We start from the raw sequence: 20,310 nt of genomic DNA on the forward strand, positions 1-20,310 counted from the left end.
TGTGCCCATCAAGTCTCAAAAGTCGCGTCAAGTCGAGTGAAAACTGCAAACAAAACACCCGGAACTTTGTTTTGATAAATGAATGAATGACGTTGTCTCCGACAAACTTTGTCTAAGGAGCAACACCAAATTTTCATCATCGTCATTCTTCTTTGTCTTCTTACTTCGTGTGGAATTTCTTCTCTAATTTATCAAACGAAGACAAGGCGACAGGAAGAGAAAGCCACAAACCAGTTTATAGTTACATTACACTTATTATGATGATGATGATGAAGATGAAAGACTTTTCCGTATATGATTTTATTACTTGCCTCAAATTTCGTAATAAAAGGCAAATCATTGGAATTTTTGTGTTGAAACGGAACTCTGCCATGCCACCCACGTGTAATAGAATTTTCTTTCAATTGTCACGACAAATTCAGTATTAAATTATTCCATGTCGTCTCATGATTAAAATTTTTCCCCGTGCTTGCAAGTCTTACGTCACGGCCTTCGTTTGCCACATAAAGCACCTTTGAAATGTTATCTCAACTAAAATTTATTTTGTCATGCAAGTGTGCGATATTTAATTTACTACTCTCTTTCTCCCTCCTTGCTGCTACAATTTACTGTTAGTTTCATTTTGTGCGGCATAATTTTATACCTCGGTGAAAATGTGGCGAATGCGCATCGTGCTACCTACAATAAAAAGTCGTGAAATAAGAAATGAATGTAAATATGAATGAAGACGTGACAATGGGAAAAGATAAAATAAATTGTAAAAGTTTTTTACTCAAGTACAATCATTCACATCAAAGTACTTTTTCTGTTTAATTTTTCATGTAAATTTTTTTTTTGTGTTTTGTAAAGTACCAGACGTTGTCACTTAATTTTTCAATATTTTCCTTCCTTTTTTTTCAGATGGCAATCAAAAAGTTATTAATCGTCACTGTGATGATATTGACGACATCTGTCGATAGGCAGATGATAAAAAACGTTTGGGGACAGTTACCGCAAGCGACACAACAAAAACAATGTACTTACGGATTAAATACAGTGCAAAACATAATAGGTGATCAGATACCCACAATTGTGCTATACGAAAATGTGCCAATTAAGGAGTACATTGACAAAGGACAGAGAAAAAGGTAAGTTTACAATTTCCATTTTGTTATCTGTCACAAGCAATTTTTGATTTTCTCCTTCTTCTCCTGAAATAAGGAAAAGTTTTTTTTTTGTCAATTTTGTATTTGAGCAAAGCTCAGCCTTGATTATAAATTGATCCCGGGTCATTAGTGAATTATTGACCGAAAAATGGTTCGTCCCAGAGACTTGTTAAATTTTTTTTTTGTTTAGAAAGTAAATAATGATGATGAAAGAAAAAGGGTTTTTCGGTTTTGGGCATGAGTGACCTTCGTAGACGTTGTTTATTAACCTTCATTAGTCGAAAAGGGAATGACGAATGGCATTTTCGCTCTAATACTTTAGAAAACTTTACCAATTAAGAGCGGTCGAGGACTTTTACAAAAAAAAAAGTAAGAGAGACACTGAAACTTTTTCCCTCACTTCAATTAAATTTCTGTGTACGCTTATGAAATATTGATAAACTTTAAAATGTCTTGTCCTTTTTTTTTCGAGTCTAACCTATTTGTAACACTAATTGAAATCACAAGAGGTTAAAAAAAGTTTTCCCGACAACAACCACAAACTAAAAGTTTAGCCTAACAACGTATCAGTTTCTAGTCAGTTGACAAATTGAATTCTCAAAACTTTTGTAATTTGATATGCAAATACACGTAAATGTCAAGCCACAAACAAAAACAATTAGGATTTATGTGGAAATAAATGAAATTTTTAGTTGGATGAAAGCAGTGGAAGTGACGACAACATGATGTTTGTTACAAATTTGTTACACGAAAGTTTTGCGAGATTTTTACCGTATTTCGAAGAAAAAAGGCGGTATTAACCTGAAATTGAAGGGAGGAAAAAAAATGTAGTTTGAAAATGTTCTTAAGACACGTGGTTTGAAGATTTTTTTTTAGGTCACGTGGTTTGAAATTTTTTTTAGATCACTTAGTTTGAAAATTTCTCAGGTCACGTGGTTTGAAAATTTCTAAGGTCACGTGGTTTGAAATTTTTTTCAGGTCACATGGTTAATAAATTTCTCAGGTCACGTGGTTTGAAAAATTTCCAAGTCACGTGGGTCACGTCACGTGGTTTGAAAAAAGGTCATTTGAAAAATCCCTCAGGTCACGTGGTTTCAAAAATTTCTTAGGTAACGTGGTTTGATAAACTTCTCAGGTCACGTGGTTTGATACTTCTTCATTTGAAATTTTTTAGGTCACGTGGTTTGAAAAATTTCTCAGGTTACGTGGTTTGAAAATTTTCTCAGGTTTTCATATTCTCAGGATCATAGGTTTTTTTTTCAATTTAACTCAAAAGACAAGTTTTCATCTGATTCAAATAAAATAAATCCTCTCAGTCTCTTGGTAAATACCATAAATAATATGTTAACTTATATTCTTTCAATAACGTCAAACTATTTTTACATTACTTTTCTATTTATTTATATTCACAACAAAAACAGCAAATAATAGAAAAGAAAACAAAAGTAAGTTATACGGGATAAAGTAATGGCAGTATTGACAGGATTGAAAATGCGATAAAGAAATCGAACAAAAATTCTTTTTAAATGAGTTCGCATCGTTTCTCGAAAACAGATGTTTGTCTGCACGACTCTCTCTTTCACATGTTATTTGTCTGGTGAAGCGTTATTTTTCCTTTTATACATTTTTTTTCCGATCAACTATCAACGCAAATACAAAACGAGGCGCCCAACAACAAATGTGCTCTTTGAGCAGCTGCAAAGGCAAGCAATAACTTTGTTTTTTTCTGCTTTGTGTTTTTTTTCTCTCTCATAAATGGTAACAAATGTCGACTAAATGAAATCCCTTTGTGCTTGCTTTTTTGATTTCATTTTGATTCTGTGATCTTTTGTTTTTCGATTTACTCGCGATTGGTAGTGAATGTACTCGAAAGGCAATCAATCAAAAATGAATCCAGCCAAGAAGAAATCGCAGCACGATTGAAATATGAATTGCGACTGGATTTGAGGCTTTCGAAAAAAGTTTGGAAAAAGTGCCGCTCTCAATAAGTAATAATCCTCCGATATTGCAATGAGAAGGCACAACATAATCCCCACTTTCTCCGCCATAAATCCTAATTTTACAAATCCTCATTCGTTCATAATGAATGTTGTTACATTATTGACTTAGCATAAGTACTTGAGTGAAACTGGATGGAAGAACGACGGAGCAGAGAGCAATTTGTAACAACACGTTGTTCTTTTAAATGCGAAAAAAAATAAAAATAAAATAACAACAGCGGAAGCAATAATAGCGAAAAAGAAATGCGAAGAATGGTACGTGAGATGCGGAAAGCACTAAGTGTTATCAGTCATTTCACGCGATAAAGAAAAGTTTATAGCTGTCAATGTCTATAAGGGAAAAGTGTGTAAAGTTTTTTTTCTTTTCCTTTTTGACTGCTTGTTGCTGCCATGCTTTGTTATTTTATTTTTATTCCATTTTAAAACGACGATCATTCTTTTTCGCATTCCTTTTATCCGTTAAATTCCGAGGCAATATTTTATTTTTTTCCTCTATATATTTATATTTAGATATTTGGGTCTCTAAGTGTACATGCCGACAAGTATATTAGAATTGACATTTCTTTTATTAATCGTCGTTCTTTCTGCTCGGTATTTTGCACAAATAAAATGAAAAGAAAATATTTTTCATTTTATCCCAGAGACATTTTGATTGGCTTGATTGGCTCTACAGTAGCAGCAGCAGCAACAGGAATGGGCTTTATTATTGTGTAATAATAAAATAATGGAAAAGGATAAAAATGAAATTTATGGGTCTAGACAACGATACTAATGACAATCAACTTTTCATTCGAAAGCTGTTTAGTTTCATGTTCCACAATGCCCCCAGTGACAAGATGATGATAAAGCACGTCCTCTCATTTTGCATTAACATAAAACATTGACAATAATCTTTAGATAATTGACAAGCCAACAAACAACAATTAAATAGAAGCTCAACTGTATGAAGCCATAACCGCATGCACGAGGACGACGATGACAATGATGGTGATAAACTTTCAGCATTCGATTGTTTCAGCAAAATTCACTCATTAGTTATCTGATGCGTAATTCAATAAAATGGCAGAACACTGTTGTTGCGGATACAGAAGTTCTGCCATAAGCCACCACAATCATCATTTTCTATTTAGTTGGTTATTAAATTCCATTCAGCATAAATTCTCTTCGGTTTTGTATCGTCGTCCAAACCTAGTTGGGTATGTTTATTTAAAAGACAATCGTCTTTGAACCATTCTCCCAGTGTGCGATAACGACGATGTTACAAAATGCTGTGTGAAGATTATTATCGTCATTATTATTGCTGCTGTTATTATTTTCTTTAACGTTCCTTTTGAATGGTGGTAAAATGTGTGAAAGCATCAGAATCATCATCATTATCATTATACGTATCGAAATACGGAGAAACAGAGAGAGAGAGTGGCTTTGATAAGTCTAAATGTATAATTAAATAAATATTGTATAGGAGAATGTGTAGGAGAAAGACAAACGATAGCATGGATGAATAAGCATCATTATGTTGAGAAATAATCAAATTAAAAGAGATGAAATGAAAGGAAGATGACACCTTCTTAACTAGAGTGGTACAGTGACTGATTTTGTCAACGGACTTAGAAGCAAATTATAAACTGGGATGCTCCAAAGGTAGTTCTTTTAATAAAATTTATTTAACATAAAATATTTTTAGATAAGTCTCTCAAGGAGTCTTATTGTATTTTCTACTGCAGGATCTTAAGCTTTGTCATTGAAAGACGAGAAATGGTATAAGCTAATAATCCTATAAACGATCTCAGATTAAGACTTATTCAGAATTCGCGCATCTGTTCCAAAAGATGACAAAGGGTTTCTAAGGCGATTCAAAAAATTTTAAAGACAGATATGCGAATATGGAGTTATGCTCAATGACACGAAGATACTTGACGTGAAGCAAAGAGTTTACTTTAACACAAAGAAGTGCAAAATCAAGCTTTAAGATCACTGACTGAATCAAATCGGTATACTAGAATCTGTGATATGTTGAAACAAACTGAATTATTGAGTGTCAAACAGAGAATATACTTTAATGTGCTTGTCCTTACTTATAAATGTGTAAAAGGTCTCTTGCCCGATTACCTAAGAGTAAACATATCACATGTTGGAGACGTTCAGCCTTACCTTTTGAGAAGAAACAATCAACTAAGACCATCAAGTAACCTGCTAACCAACTCAGTATTTTACAAGGGATCAGCATTATACAACGAATTATTAAAAACCTGTGATATTAGTGAACTAAAATTGAATCAATTTAAAACAAGAGCAAAAGATTATGTGATTAAAAACATTAAAATATAGTAAACTAGCACAAATTAAGAACACAAAAAAGTAAATATATCATCTAAATGATGGAAAAAAATACGACAAAAACAACAACTAAATCCAATCGAAATCAAAAGTTTTTCATGGTTTGAGCTCGCAAGATACGCATAAGTATGGAATTTATCTCTCATGAAAATTTTAAGTCAACCCATGAGTTTTCGTACAATAATCAATTTTTTGAAAAATCCGTAATTGTGTCAAAATAACCATCAAGTCCAGTCAAAGGAAAATTTAAACATAAAAATTAATTAGAGGTAATCCAACTGAGCTTTCTTTCAAACTTGGAACTCTTCTCTAACAACAAGTTTCAAACTTCAACATCTCCAGGACATCTACAAAGTGTTTGAAGTTAAAAGAAATTCAAAGGCTAATTACTTTCCCAATCAAAACTTTTCAATAAGCTTATTGTTACTTTTAATCAATGTCAGGTTCTTTGACATCATCAGTAACCTATGCCTTTTTTTCCACTCCAAAGTTTCTCAATACCAAATGAGTGTATTGAAATTTCAAATGAACCTCAAACCATTTCAAATGCTCTCGAATTTTATTGATTCATTGATGTCTGTCACAATTGCTTTTGTTTCTCCATTTTAGTTCAATAAATATTCTCCCTTTGTGTTTTCAAACACAAAAGAAAACTTCTTGTTATGAACGAGCATAACGCCAATCCACAAATGGCTCTCTCGTTCTTTATATGTGTGTTTCTAACATCAATTCTTTGTTTACCTCTATCTTTCACACAAAACCAAGTTATTCATAACCTTACCACACACCTACGACGTCTTGATATAAATGTTCCTGAATTGCATAACATCGCAAAATATGAATCTCTTCGGAGCAACGAGCAGAGAAGAAGAAGATGAAATGAAACAATATGTGTGGAAAAATTATGGGTTTCCTTTCTTTCTTTGAATGCTACGTACCGACGTAGGCGTACTGGTTAAGGAACATCATCATTCACTCGGTATGTGTGTGCGGCGACTGGTGTAAAGTGTGTGTTAGATGATGATGGTTGTGTAAGCAAGCTAGTGAGCAAAGAGTAAAATGAAACCACACTTGAGCTTCCGCAAAGCAAATCACATGCTCTAACCAATGATTCTTCGCACGTTTCTCCATCTTTCGCCTTTATGTGCATCAGATGAAGGATAAAAATATTTTTATTACACTAATGTTTCGCCCTTTTTTATGGATGTTGTGTCTAAGAATACACAGCGGAAATTGAATAATGTGATCACACACACAGAGAAAATCTCTCTCGCACTGTCTTTTATGGTGTGGAATAAATAATAATTGGTCGGATGTTCAGACCATTCAATTTTTTTTCGTTCGCTTTTTTTTTTTGGCACAATTTCGGCAGCATTCTGACACATGACATTGAGATGTTTCATAATAATGGGAAATAAAAATGTTTTTTTGCCATGAATGCGTCTTGATTTTTTCCACGTTTTTCATTCAAAACACTATTCAACATGCCGCTTCAGGCACAATTGCATCTCGATTGCATTCACAACCGGAGAAAAAAAGGATGATGCTGTTGAGAATACATCAAAATATGAAAAATTACGTTTACACTTCCTCGTTTTGTTGTTCACCATAGGCACTTGCTTGAAAGGCGTTCTGCACCATAATATTATTTTTATCTGGTTGCATTATTGGAGCAGCAGCACAATCTTGCATGGTTTGCGTAATTTATTTTTTATATTTTCTTTTTTTTTCACCATGAAAAATTAATTCTTTTATTAAAGTAGGTAGGATCGTAATTTTTTGATGCAATAATCGTAAAATTTTTATGCAAAAGTTGTTTCCCGCTACTTTTTAATGGAAAAAGCATTATTGTGGTCGCGTTCAACTTTTGTATTGTATAACAATGTTTCAGATTTTTTAACGCATTTCAAAGAAAAAATGTGCTATGGTTTGAAGGTGATGCTATGTCAGGTCACGTGGTTTAAAAATACATCTGGTTTAAAAAATTTTACAGACCACGTGGTCTAAGATAATCTTAAGCCTCGTGGTTAAAAGTTTTCTTAAACCACGTGCTTTAATAATTATATAGACCACGTGGTTTATGAAAACTTTCAAATACGAGGCTTAACATTATCTTAGACCACGTGGTGTCTAAAATTTTTTAAACCAGATGTTTTTTTAAACCACGTGACCTGACTTAAAGAACCACGTGGTTTTAAAAATTAAAGAAAACTCTTTGTAAAAAATTTAAAAGGAGCCTTATGATTTAAAAATCTTTGTTTTTAAAAATCTTGAAAATTAAACTATCGAGTCACGTGACCAACCACGTGGTTTAAAATAATCAATTTGTTAACGAAATCGAAATACGTTACCATCACTGATTTTTCTGCAATCGAAAACTTTTTAATTTGTTTTTTTTTTCTCTTTCACTGTTGTGAATGTTGCTGACTGCTGATGATGAAACAATTTAATTAACTATTAAATATTTATTTTGTGCCACACCGCGAATATAATTGAATATTTGTCGAAATGCAATTGTTCGAATTAATTTTCAATAATATCGAACGACCTTCAGGTAGACGATAAAATTTTCTTACCCATTGATTTTTATTATCCATGAACTCGAGTCGACAGCATCAATTTGCACAAACAGGCAATTAAATGAGCTGCTAGGAAATACTCCAACATGACTCTCAAGTACACGAAAGCAATAAGTATAGGAATTCAAGAGATTATCGGAAATTATATCTACACCACAGACAACATTAGTTAGGCATTTCCCACATTAATATGTTCGCCACTCGAACTTGTGTGCGGATTTCATTGGATTACGGAGGAGAGATATTGTGTTCTCACTCGTGTTTTAGCTTAAAAACACACGAACCATACAACCGATACACATACTTAAGACAAAGACATGCATCATTACCAGAAGCTGTATGTACATTTTACGCATGATTGCACTAATTTAATTTGCTTATGTGCTTCTGCTTCGCTCTACCGAACCTAACCTCTGCGTCTGATAAAAGGATCAGCAAGGAAAAAAATGGTGTTAGTTTGATTAGGTTCCATTCTCTCTCTTTTCACATTCTCCTAATCAAGAAATAATATATGCTCAGACTGATGAAAGCCTGTGGGGGATTGTTGTACCAGAATGTCTCTTGCCATGAGAAAAGCAAACGAACCGCAAGCTTTAATCATAAATCACATTCACGAGGTGTGATACAACAAATGGAGATGCCTGGTAGTTTGTGTCGATTTTTCGAGACAAAAGACAGATGCTTCTCACTTTTTGGCCTACATTTAATTTCGGCGAGAGAGAAAAATTAGGATCAACCGAAAAAACATCTGTTTTGCGACATAATTTCCTGCGACTAACCGTTAAAATGATTAATTACGAGAAAAATGTCACTCGTTTGCTCGGCGATAATGCAAAGCGACATGAAACTAAAAAGGGTTTCGGAAACCAAAATTAATGGCAGTTGTTGTGCCATCTTTGTATGTACGTAAAGTGATCTCTTTGCTTTTTTTCTTCGTCTTCTTAAGTTTGTTCAAGACGAAATTTGAATACTGCTGATTTTTATTTAAAGAAATTTTATTCTGGGAAAAGTTTTGTGTGTGTGGCTTTTTTTATAAAAAGAAAAGAAAGAGATTTGTACGCAGAAAATAAAACAACAAAAATCAAGGTAAAAAAGGATCAAATATAACAGGTACGTGACTCCGTTTAAAGTCCAATAAATTCTATTTTAGGCACGCACACAGGTGTGTGATGCGAAAACGACACAAGAAGTTTGTTTTTCTTCCTTTTTTCTTGTCTTTTTCTCAATTTTTTCTTTCTTTTTTCTGTTTTTTTTTGGGAAAGAGCGTAGACACACCATCCGGTAGCAATAGACAAAAACATGACTTGAGAAAAAAACGACAAAACGACACATTTCATGAAGAGATGACATGATGTTTATTCAAGCCTTAGTAACTTTTTAAGTTTTTTTTAATAGCATGGATGACACATAAGAAAAATGGAATGGTCTCAGTGATTTGCATATTTTGAATGGTCATTAAGATAAAACGCTACATTGCAGTTTTTGGATACATTGAACTAAAAGTTGAAGAATTTTAAGCTTGAATTCTGGAAAAAATTTTATCGATAAAAAAAACATAAATCGCACAAAAAATTAAAAACTTAATTTTTAAGATTTTAATTTTCTTTCTTAATTTCTTTTTTATTTTCAATAGATTTTTTTTCGATTTTTAACATTTTTTTTAAATCAAAAATATGAAAATATGTCATTTTTTTGATTAAAAATATAAATTGTTAAAAATCGAAAAAAGCAATTAAAAATCTGTTAAAAATTAAAAAAAAATTAAGAAAGAAAATTAAAATTAAAAAATCTTAAAAATTAAGTTTTTAATTTTTTGTGCAATTTATGTGTTTTTATAGATAAAAATTTTCCTAAGCTCTTAAACTCAGATTTAAAATTTTTCTCAACATTTTTTTATATTTTAAAATTTCATAAATATCTCAGATTATTTTTTTGAACATAAAAATCAAGGAAAAAAAATTCAAAAATAAAAAAAAAACAAAAAAAAATTGTTTAAAACTCAAAAGTCTTATGAAAGCGTAAAATAGCTTGTTCTTAATCATAAAGTGCATTTGTGCGATTTATGTTGTCAGTCCTTTATTTTAAAACAATTTTTTTACCTTTTCTGAAAAAAATATATAGAAAAATCTGACATGAAAGCATTTTTGACCTTCTTAAAAAAATGGACAAATTGATATTTTGTCACATTGATCAAAAGTTTCTCATCCACATCTACTCTTTGAAGAGATCCACATGAAAAGGACAAGATAACAAGAACAAGTTTGATAGTCGAGACACAAACGAGATTTTCCGAGAAAAAACAGTTTTTCAATAAACTCAAAATGATTAAAGAAAAATCTTTTGTTTCTCAAACTCATCTTTTATTTATGACATTTCACACGAATGACTTTGAATTTTCTTCTTTCTTGTTTTCGGCTTTTCTCTCATGTTTTCTCCGGTAAGTCCATTCCAGCGAAGAAAAAAAATTAGATGGAAGAAAAACATTTCTTAGAATAAAAAACACACAGGAAAGGAAGTCGTTTAAATCTTTTTGGAAAATCATTCCACTAGAAAAATACTCTTACGGACAGATTCATCTGAAAAATAACAGAAAAGAAGTGCTTGCGGAAGACATGTGAATGTGAAGTGAAGTGATATGCGAGGAGGATGTGAAATTTAATGAACTAGATCTCATCTTCCGCAACCACTTTTCAATACCCATGCAGTGAATGTGCATCGTCTTCCAAGTACACCGAGACACAATCTCTTCAGAAAAGCAAACAAAGAGTGAAAAGGGATTTATTTAAGTCTCGTAGTGAAAAAAAAGTGTACTTTATACACTTTTTGACTGATGCCAACTGAAATGCATATAAGCATGTGACACAAGTGCAGAAGACGAAGGAAGATGTTGTAAAGTACTTGCATCCTTTATATAATAGACAACTTCCTACATTTCCTTCAACATGTTCACCGTTGTGCATTGAAGAGTCTCTCTCTTCCTTTTGACAGGGGAAAAAGGCAAGAAAAAACATTCATGATTTTGTAAGTTACTTTTACGTACGGTTGGCGTAAAAATAATTGAAATACAGTTCTGTCAAATGTTGAGTAAATCGTACGAAGGACGAGCTAAAATTGGAAATAATCCGGAATAAAGCTCAGTTTTACACGTCCTCTTATGTGTAAAATGTCCTTTTTTATCTCGTGACTTTTGCATCATTACTTGGGACATTGTGAAAATTTTATGCTTTGCTAAAATTTGATGAAATTTTGTGGTAAAAATTTTTAAAAAATCCTAAAAAAATTGAAAAAATATTTTTTTGATTTTGTGTCATTTTTTGTATAATTTTAGAAAATATTATTTTTTAAAAAAAAAATTATATATTTTTTTAAAAGTTAAGTCAAAATCAATTAATAAAACTAGTCATTGAATAATAAAATAATTTAATAAATAAATAAAATAATAAATAAATAAAATAATAAATTAACAAAAATAATTTGTTTTTTTTTTAAATAAAAATTTATTTTGAATTTATTTCAGTTTTTTAAATATTTTAAAAAAAAAATGCTTTCTTAAATTTATGCTTAATTAAAAAAATTAAAAATTTGAAATTCAGAAAAAAAATCTTTCTTAAAAAATTGAACATACCGAATTAAAAAAAAATTGAATTAATTAATTGTAAATAATTAATTTTAATTAGGTAATGAATTCAAAAAATTAATTTCAAGATTAAAATTAAGTAATTCATAAACTTTTGCAGAACGCGTCATTAGAATAAATAAAATCTTCTTCATGGATGTGTTAGCTACATTAGTTTACTTTATTTTGGCGCAAAATTTGATCAATTAAAAGTAAGGAAGTTATATTTTGAGTAAAAGAAATTTTTATGAATGTAGATTCATAAATGGCCTGGGGTACATTCATAAACTATGGTTTTACTCCAAGGAAGTAATTTTTTCGAAATGTGTTTATGGTCTATGATCCTCAGCAGACTTTTTTGTGATATATTTTTTCCAGATATCCTTTCAAAAAATTTATTGACATTTTCAAAATATTGGCTATTATGAAATGTGAGAAAATGGCGTTTTTTTTTTAAAAATTGACATCTAAGTCCATTTTTTGTCAAATTCTTTGATTGTAAGTAGTTTTTCTCGAAAAAACTAACAAAATTCTATCAAAAATTTTTGGGATTCATACAATCGCCATATTGTGCCATGTAGGTTATGAATGTACCCCAAAGCAAGATTTTAAAATGACGCTCTGTTATAAATGCTTGAAATTTTTAAAATTTTTTTTCTGTAAATTTGTTAAAGACACTTGGCAATAAATATTAAAAATAACATTTCAAAATTATTCATTATTTATAATGGACTTTTACATGATTTCCTAAGTCACAAAAATTATATCAACGACCCCAAAAAACACATTTTGCCGTTTTTCTCCAAAATTTTCAAAAAAGTGTTTTCTGTGTATTTAAAGCACATGAAAAACTGCACCTTTTGTAGAACAAAATTTTTTGATTCGGCCTTTCTAAGTAGGAGAAAAATCAATTTATGAATGTACCCCAGTTATGAATGTGCCCCGTCTTCCCCTAATTAAAAATTATTTAAAATTTTTAATTTATTTTCTTTTAAAATCAAAATCTTTTCTCTGGAAAAAAACATAAAAAAATTTATCAATAACTGATTTCATTCATCTTTTCAAAAAAAAAAATGAACTTTGATTAATTTTTTATTTAAATTTTTTTTCTCGATGAAACATGAATTTTTCACATTTACATTGGACATGTGTCTTATGTAACATCCTGAAAACAAAAAAAAAATAATAAAAGAAAGGATTCATCATGAAGATTTTCCTTTTGTTATTTTTTTTCAAGTTCTTTACATTGTAATCCAATTTATTTTTGTGAAAGACAATTGTTTTACATGCACGTCAGAACAGTGAGTGGATTCTAAAATAATTGGAGTGATGTCCCTGATATTCCTTCCATATACAACAAAAAAATTCATAAGAAGTAAGGAAAAAATGAACTCACCCAACTTGGATTTTTTTTTGTAAGAGAGGCAAAAAAAAGATAGAAACAAAAATTAAGCTTATAAATCTGCTTCAATTCCTCTCGTGTTAAATCAACGATATCATAATTTATCACTAACAATTACATTTTGACACAGAGCCACACAACGGACACAAAATCCCATCATGAATTTTTATTAAGCTCCCGTTTTATTTCACTTCATACGTAAAATGAGAGTTTATTGCACAAAAAATGACTGTAAAAAGTACTACAAGTGTCATGTCACACATTGCTTTGACTGTTAACCTCGTTCCGTAGAATTTTCTCCCTTTTTCGCACGCTGCTGCGAATACACTACGAGAGCTGTTATAAATAAAATTGTAATAAATGATGGTCACCTAGGTGATTTATAATTGGCATTTGTCCCAAAAGCATGGAGAGAGAACCGAGAACGAAGTGAAAACCAATGGAAATATATGGGTAGCCAACTTTACACGCAACGGCATGACTCGCTATGCAAACAATGAGGTTATTACGTTTTTCGGCCTAGCATGAACTTCGGTGTCTCTGCTCTGGACAAACATTGCATGACAAAATTAAAATTACAGACAGCAAAAAAAAGAGAGAAAAATATTTCGTTTACGTTGATGATTTTATATAAATTTTATTATCATAAATTTCGGGGCAAAATATTTTGATGTGTGTGTTTGTAATAATAATAAGAGTTTCAAAACTTTTTTATTTTCTTTCCGTCGTAAAAAAAAGCTTATACGACTAAACACAGGGAAATTTAAAACTAGTTACATGCCAAGTTGAGAGAACAAAAAATTAAAAGAGAAAAGTTACTCCGAAAAACTTTTAGTTTGGGAAAATGTAAAATGTGTGCGGTTGCTGTGTTTGCAAGTACACAAAGAAAAAAAACTTTTTTGATTGTAATTGTACTTTAAAAAGATTTTTCCCTTTTATTACTATTATCGTACGTAAGTTTCAAAATTGATCCAATGCCATTGTTCGTAAAACTTTTACCGAACATTCACACACAAAAATGCTAATAAATCAATGAAATTGAATTCGAATAGTTTGTCAAGTACAGACGCATATAACCTCTTCTCATTTATTGAATTTTATGTGAAATTAATGAAATGAGGGTTATTGAAACTTTATGATTGCAAGGTTAAGTTTTGTGTTGTGAGAAACTTTCGAATATCTAGTCTTTGTTTGTCGAGTGTTATTGAATGAGTTTTAGAGGGAAAAGCAAGAGTTTTGAGAAAGTTTAGTTTTTGATTAAAAATATTTTTTAGACCATTGAATAATTTTGACAGAATTATTTAATTTAAAATTTAAAAAATATCATAAATTCTGAATTACTTGAATGTTGAAACATGAAATTTTAGTGAATTTTTCAAATTTTATTTATTTTTTTAATTAAACTAATTTTATTATTTTTTAAAATTTTAATTTTAATTACAATATTTTTAATAAATTTATTTAATTTTAATTAAATAACATTTAAAAAATTCGCTTCAATACAATTTTAACTTTCAAGTAAATTTTATATTTTTCAGAATTTATTATTTTTTTTTTATAAAATTATTAAATTAAATAAATAAATAATTTTCAATTTAAAAAATCAAATGAGTATTAGATAAATTTTTAATTTTATTTTTTTTACTAATTTGAACTTTTAACTAAAAAAAATAAAAAAAGCTTTAAAAAGTTAAAAAAAATAAGCAAAATTGTAAAAAGTTTTTTTTTTAACTTAATAATCTTTATAGTAAAATTTATTAAATATTTTTTTTTTTAATTCAATAAACATATTATTTAGTAATTTTCGTAAAGCTAAATAAATTCAACTCACATAAGTTGTTTATTTTAATTTATTTATTCTAAAAAATTGAATTTCAAATTAAAATTTTTAGAGATAAAAATTTTCTCATTTAAAAACTCCTATAAAAACTTAAAAATATATAATGTGAAACATAATTTAATTTTTCTAAGAATTTTTAATGTCTAAAAAATTTTAATGGTTATTTGCATAAAATAAATCTATTATTAAAACATGAAACTCGAATTTTCATGGAAAAGTATTTTTAAAACTATTTTAAGAGCATTTTAAGCTTCATTGCACAACTAAAAAACGCTTAAGGATCTTTAATTAAATCACTGTCAAGTACGTTCTAAACTTTATCATAATCACATAAAACTTCCTCACGAATAACGGCGCACAGCATAAAATTTTATGCACTTTCAAAAACTTGATTGAAAATCCAATTAACATCATCATCATTATCACCACTTCGTCACACTTCGAACAACAAGCTTTAACATCATAAACAATATCTCGTTTTATAAAGCGATAAACTTCTCGTCTGTACACAAAATAATCATAATAAACATTGAAAGAATTCCATATATACATAAAAGGAACATCAAACTTCTCTCTGTCTAAGCGCTAAGACGAACAAATCTTTAAAGTTTGCTTCGGAGAAGATAAAATTTTGTTATTATAAATATTTATGTACTTCTTGGAGCTGTTTAAGTGAATAACAACTGAAAGAACAGCAATAATCATCTTCATCATTTGCCGTAATCTCCGTTTTATGTGCAGCCGCAGCAACGAGACTTAAACGTCGCTCGACGAGATTGAAACAATTTTAATCACTTGACGTCGCAACCGCAATGACAAGTCTTCAGAGTGAATGAAAATATTTCATAAAACAACAAAATTCATAAATAAAACAATAATAAATAAACAAAAACAAGAACTAAGAGTACACGAGAGAAAATCAGCGCGCAAGAGTAATTACATTGCTCAATGAATGGAATTAAATTGAATAGGCTTATGATGCGAAAAAAAGTAAAAAGAAGAAAACTTTTGGAATTCTATGGAAATAAAAGACTTACAAGAGCGTGAAAATATTTTGTTTTATTTTATTAATTCATTAAAATATTAAATAATAAATTTTGTGATTTTATTTGATGTAAGATGATAAAAAGTAAAAAGCCAACAAGGAGAAAATTTTTTATTAATTTTTATTTATTTATTTAAATAAGAATAATTTGGATTAAAATTGAATTATTTAATTATAATAAAAGTTGATTTAAATTTATTTTATTTTAAAATATTTTTTTATTTTTTTTAGAGTTCATTAATATTTTTTACATTTTTATTGTATTTTTTTATTTTAAAAATAATTTAATTTTTTTTTAATTAATTAATTTTTTTTAATAATTTAATTAGGTAAATATTTTTTTCAAATTTTATTGAATTTTAAAATATTAAATTTATTTAATTAATTTAATTTAATTTAATTTATTTTTTTAAAAATTTAATTAATTATTTTTTTTTTACTAAATTAAATTTAATTTTAAAATATTAAATTTATTTTTTAAATTTATGCATTTTACCTCCGTAATGAAACAAATTTTATCTTATTAAATTTAATCGTTTCTTCGAAGTAGAAAAAAATTATTAAAAGCATGTTAAAATATTTACCTTTTTGATGCAATAATAAACCGGTGTATAAATATTTAAAATTTTTCTCTCCGTCTTTATTTTCCAATAAATGTCAAAAACATTGATTTTATAGATTTTTCCTTGTTTATTTTGCTTTGTTTGTTTTCATAATGTATAATACATAATAGCATTAATGAAACAATAAATTTTTCGCGTCTCAGGGAACACCGAGATAAATTCAATGTCTGTTATGAATAAAAAAAATGATGAATATTCAGTAGATTTCAATCAAAATCCATCATTATTATCCATTAATATTTTTATCGTTTACTTCCGCATTTTCTTTCCGTTCACGACCATCAGACAATGACGAAGACGACGACGACGTAATTTAAAATTCCTTACATTTATTTACTTTTTACGTTTCATCGGTATATTGAACATGCAGGAAAACACAAAATTCATTAATATTTATTTGGCGAAAATCCTCGCGAGACAACGATGACGACATAACGCGTTTTAAAGCGAGTAAAAGAGAGATAGGAAAAAAAGTCGAAAAGAAAATTAATGAAAAAAAGTGATTTATTTTGGTTCCTTTTTCAATATTATTATTCATTATTAAAAGAATTGATTTTCGTTTACATTTTTAATAGGTTTTTCGAGGAAAAGGTTTTTGCTTGTTTTCCAAGACAAACCGCAAAAGCATCCAGTGGAAACAAAAAAGGAAAGGATTTTAATGAATAAATTCGATGAGGGACTTGCTCCAAATAAATTGTCTTTAATTTTCTTGTTTTTCGTTCGTTTTTTTTGTGGGTTTTTACATGACAAAATTACAAAATATTTAAATTTATTTGTTTTTATTCCACGAATTTATATTTAAACACTTTTACCATGGAAATAATGATTAGCTAAAAAATTTGGTACATCATAAAAAGTCATAAATGTTAAAATAAATAACAGGCAGTCCTGAAATGAAGCAATTAAAATAATTTTCCACTAAAATCATCAATAAAATGTAAAATTACTAGCAATTAAAAGAGTTCAACTTGACCACCGTAGGGAATTGTTCGATGCCAAAATATAATAATAACGTTCGTGAAACTTTTTTAATCCAATTAGAACGTTTGATAATGTGAAATAACCATCGAAAGCAAATCCAATTAATCATATACGAATTATCATCTGGTTCAACTGAATTTCATCTGTCTTTTTTTACGTGTTTATTCACGCGCGAACGTTCCTGATTGTGAATCTGTGAAAAATTAAGATTCTCACAGGATTTTTTTTCAAAAAATGTTGAAAATTATTTGAAAAAAAAAATTAATTGATTTTTTTTTCAAATAAAAAGAAATATTTTAAAAATAATAAATTAATTAATTTAAATAAAATTAAAAATTATTATAAAATTTAAATAAATTTATTTTAAAAATAATTTTTTTAATTTAAAAAAAATCTGAAAACTCTAATAACTCATTTAAAAAAATTCTATGAAAATTTTAAAAAATAAATTATTTTAATTTGCGAGTGACATGAATTTTCCACAATATTGCAATATTTTCATCCAATTTACCAGAAAATTATCATTTTTTTGTGTAATTTGAAGCCATATGCGAGTAATATACGAAAATAATGAAAATATGTATCTGTAAATTATTTACATGGCGAAAAAACTGTTACCGTGTGTTACTTTTCCGTACAATTTGAATTAATGGATTTGGGGCAGTCGGCCGATCAATTTACATAAGTAATTTGAATTGTTTGTTCAATTAATTTTTTTGTGTTTTTTCGTATTTTCGAGAAAAAATAAGATTTTCTAGGAAATTTTTTAAATGAATTTTTTGATGCAAAGATTTTATTTTAAATCAATAAAAAATTAATTTTATTTGTTTTTCATTGAGAAAATAATGAAAAGATTTAATTTCATTTTCAAATTGCATTTTAATCGAATTTGCAAAATTAACGTGATAATGATATCAGTACTTTCACATACACATCTCGGTATTGAATAAATAAACGACAAAGAGAAAACACAAAATGGTTTGATGAATTTCCGATTGAATTTTTTCTCAACATCCGTTCGGTATTCAAAGCAGGCAAATGAGAATAGAAAGTGTTTGTCCACTGAGATGATTGTTCTTTTTTTTTCGTTTTTCACATGAATCAGCACATTTTTACACATGATAGGCTGTCCAATCAATTATTGGAAAAAGAATCACACTTTTTTTCGTATTGAGAGATATTTGCTCTTCTGAACCGTATTTATTATTGTTTTTATTTATCTTTGCTTTTTTCTTCTCTTTTTTTTACTTTTCCTGCAATTGAAAGACTAACTTATTCACCTCACACAATTCTAGATAAAGAGAAAGAAAAAAAAACACGTCGGCGTCACAAACCCACCTTTAACATGGAGAGTCATATATATTGAAACACAAACCAATAAATCCACAGACACAAATGTGAGAAAGACAACGAAAGGTCTGCCGATCAACTTTTCATTTACATTCGTTCGTTTATTGTTGTCTCTCGTTGGAAATTTTACAATCAAATAATGGATTAGAGAAGTTTATGTTTCTTGTTTTCACATCCCTCATGGGATATCTGTCTGATACCCTTTGGAATGAAAATGGGTTAGTATAGCTTCCTTTGGAGTTGATCATCTAGGGCCTTAAGGAACCCTTCTAAATATCCATGTCTCCTTTAGAGGTTATTTTAATACCTTACCGACCTTACCGCAAAAAACGGGTCACTTTAAGCATTAGGGGTCAGGTTGACCCTTCAGAAGTCAAATTGACCCCTTAAGTGAATTTTGGATCAATTTGACTCCTGATAGAACTCATGAGGGATAAATCAGACCCGTTTTTCGCCCATAGACTACCCTAAAGAGATTATTCTAGGTAAGGGTCAAGTAGGGTATACTAGGTAGACCCCTATAGGGTCTCTAAACAGTCCTATTGTACTCCATACTGTGAAATTTTAAGCTTTCTGAAGTTCCTGAATAAAAATCGAGTAACGGTCTTAGCTTTTACTTGTTATCCCAAGCAGGCCCCCTAAAAATTCACTTAGCCCCCACAGGAGGTCCCAAAGTGTTTCTAAAAGATCTGAGTAAATTCTAAGCACGGCTGAAGTCACAAAAGTTTCTCATAATTTCGAGTCAGGAACTGACGACCTTAGGGTTTCTTATGTTGTTCAATCTGATACGCTAACCACTGGACTAAGCTGCCTCATTAGGGGTCCTAAGCCTTTTGATTCCCTTTGTAGTATCAAAAGTGACCCTCAAGGAGCTTATTTAACTTTTTTTAAGGAGTTCAATTTACATCATGAAGGGGTCTAATTTTTAGGGCTGAAGACGAAATTCCAATCTTGAAGGCGAGCTTGAAGATGATCATCTTCAAAGGAGGTTAAATTGACCCCTTTTTAATCCGTAGGGCAGCGAAAAAGTGCCTTGACAATAAATTGAATCGATACATTGCCATTGGGAGAAAAAAAAGTACCAAACGATCGAGGTATATTAGTGAAATTGGTCTAGAATTTATTGCCATGTTCATTGTGATGAACTCACTGCACCGCCATTGAAACAGCTGGAAAGTATCCTGGAGCGCAGACAACAAATACTCTAAAAAAACACTGCGAAAAATGAAGGCGTTTGTAATTAAAAACATGTATTTAGACTAAATTGTCAATAACTTTGCCAAGCATTTTTTTTTATTTAGAACAATTTATTTTTATACGTTTGGAGAAATTTTATTGAGAAAAAAAATTGTTCATTCCTTGATTAGTATGGCTTGCTATGGTAACACGTTG

At 29.5% G+C, this 20,310-nt stretch overlaps 1 protein-coding gene across 1 annotated transcript in view; it reads left to right on the plus strand.

The window, feature by feature from the left end:
• The window catches only part of LOC134827174 (protein NDNF), a 76,066-nt gene that overhangs the window by 23,197 nt on the left and 32,559 nt on the right, over positions 1-20,310 (plus strand). Inside the window, exon 2 of the mRNA XM_063839744.1 lies at positions 901-1,127. Coding sequence (XP_063695814.1) covers positions 901-1,127 — 227 coding nt within the window. The remainder of the gene's footprint in view (positions 1-900; positions 1,128-20,310) is intronic.

Source organism: Culicoides brevitarsis, chromosome 1, assembly GCF_036172545.1.
Source record: "Culicoides brevitarsis isolate CSIRO-B50_1 chromosome 1, AGI_CSIRO_Cbre_v1, whole genome shotgun sequence".
Classification (NCBI taxonomy): Eukaryota; Metazoa; Arthropoda; class Insecta; order Diptera; family Ceratopogonidae; genus Culicoides; species Culicoides brevitarsis.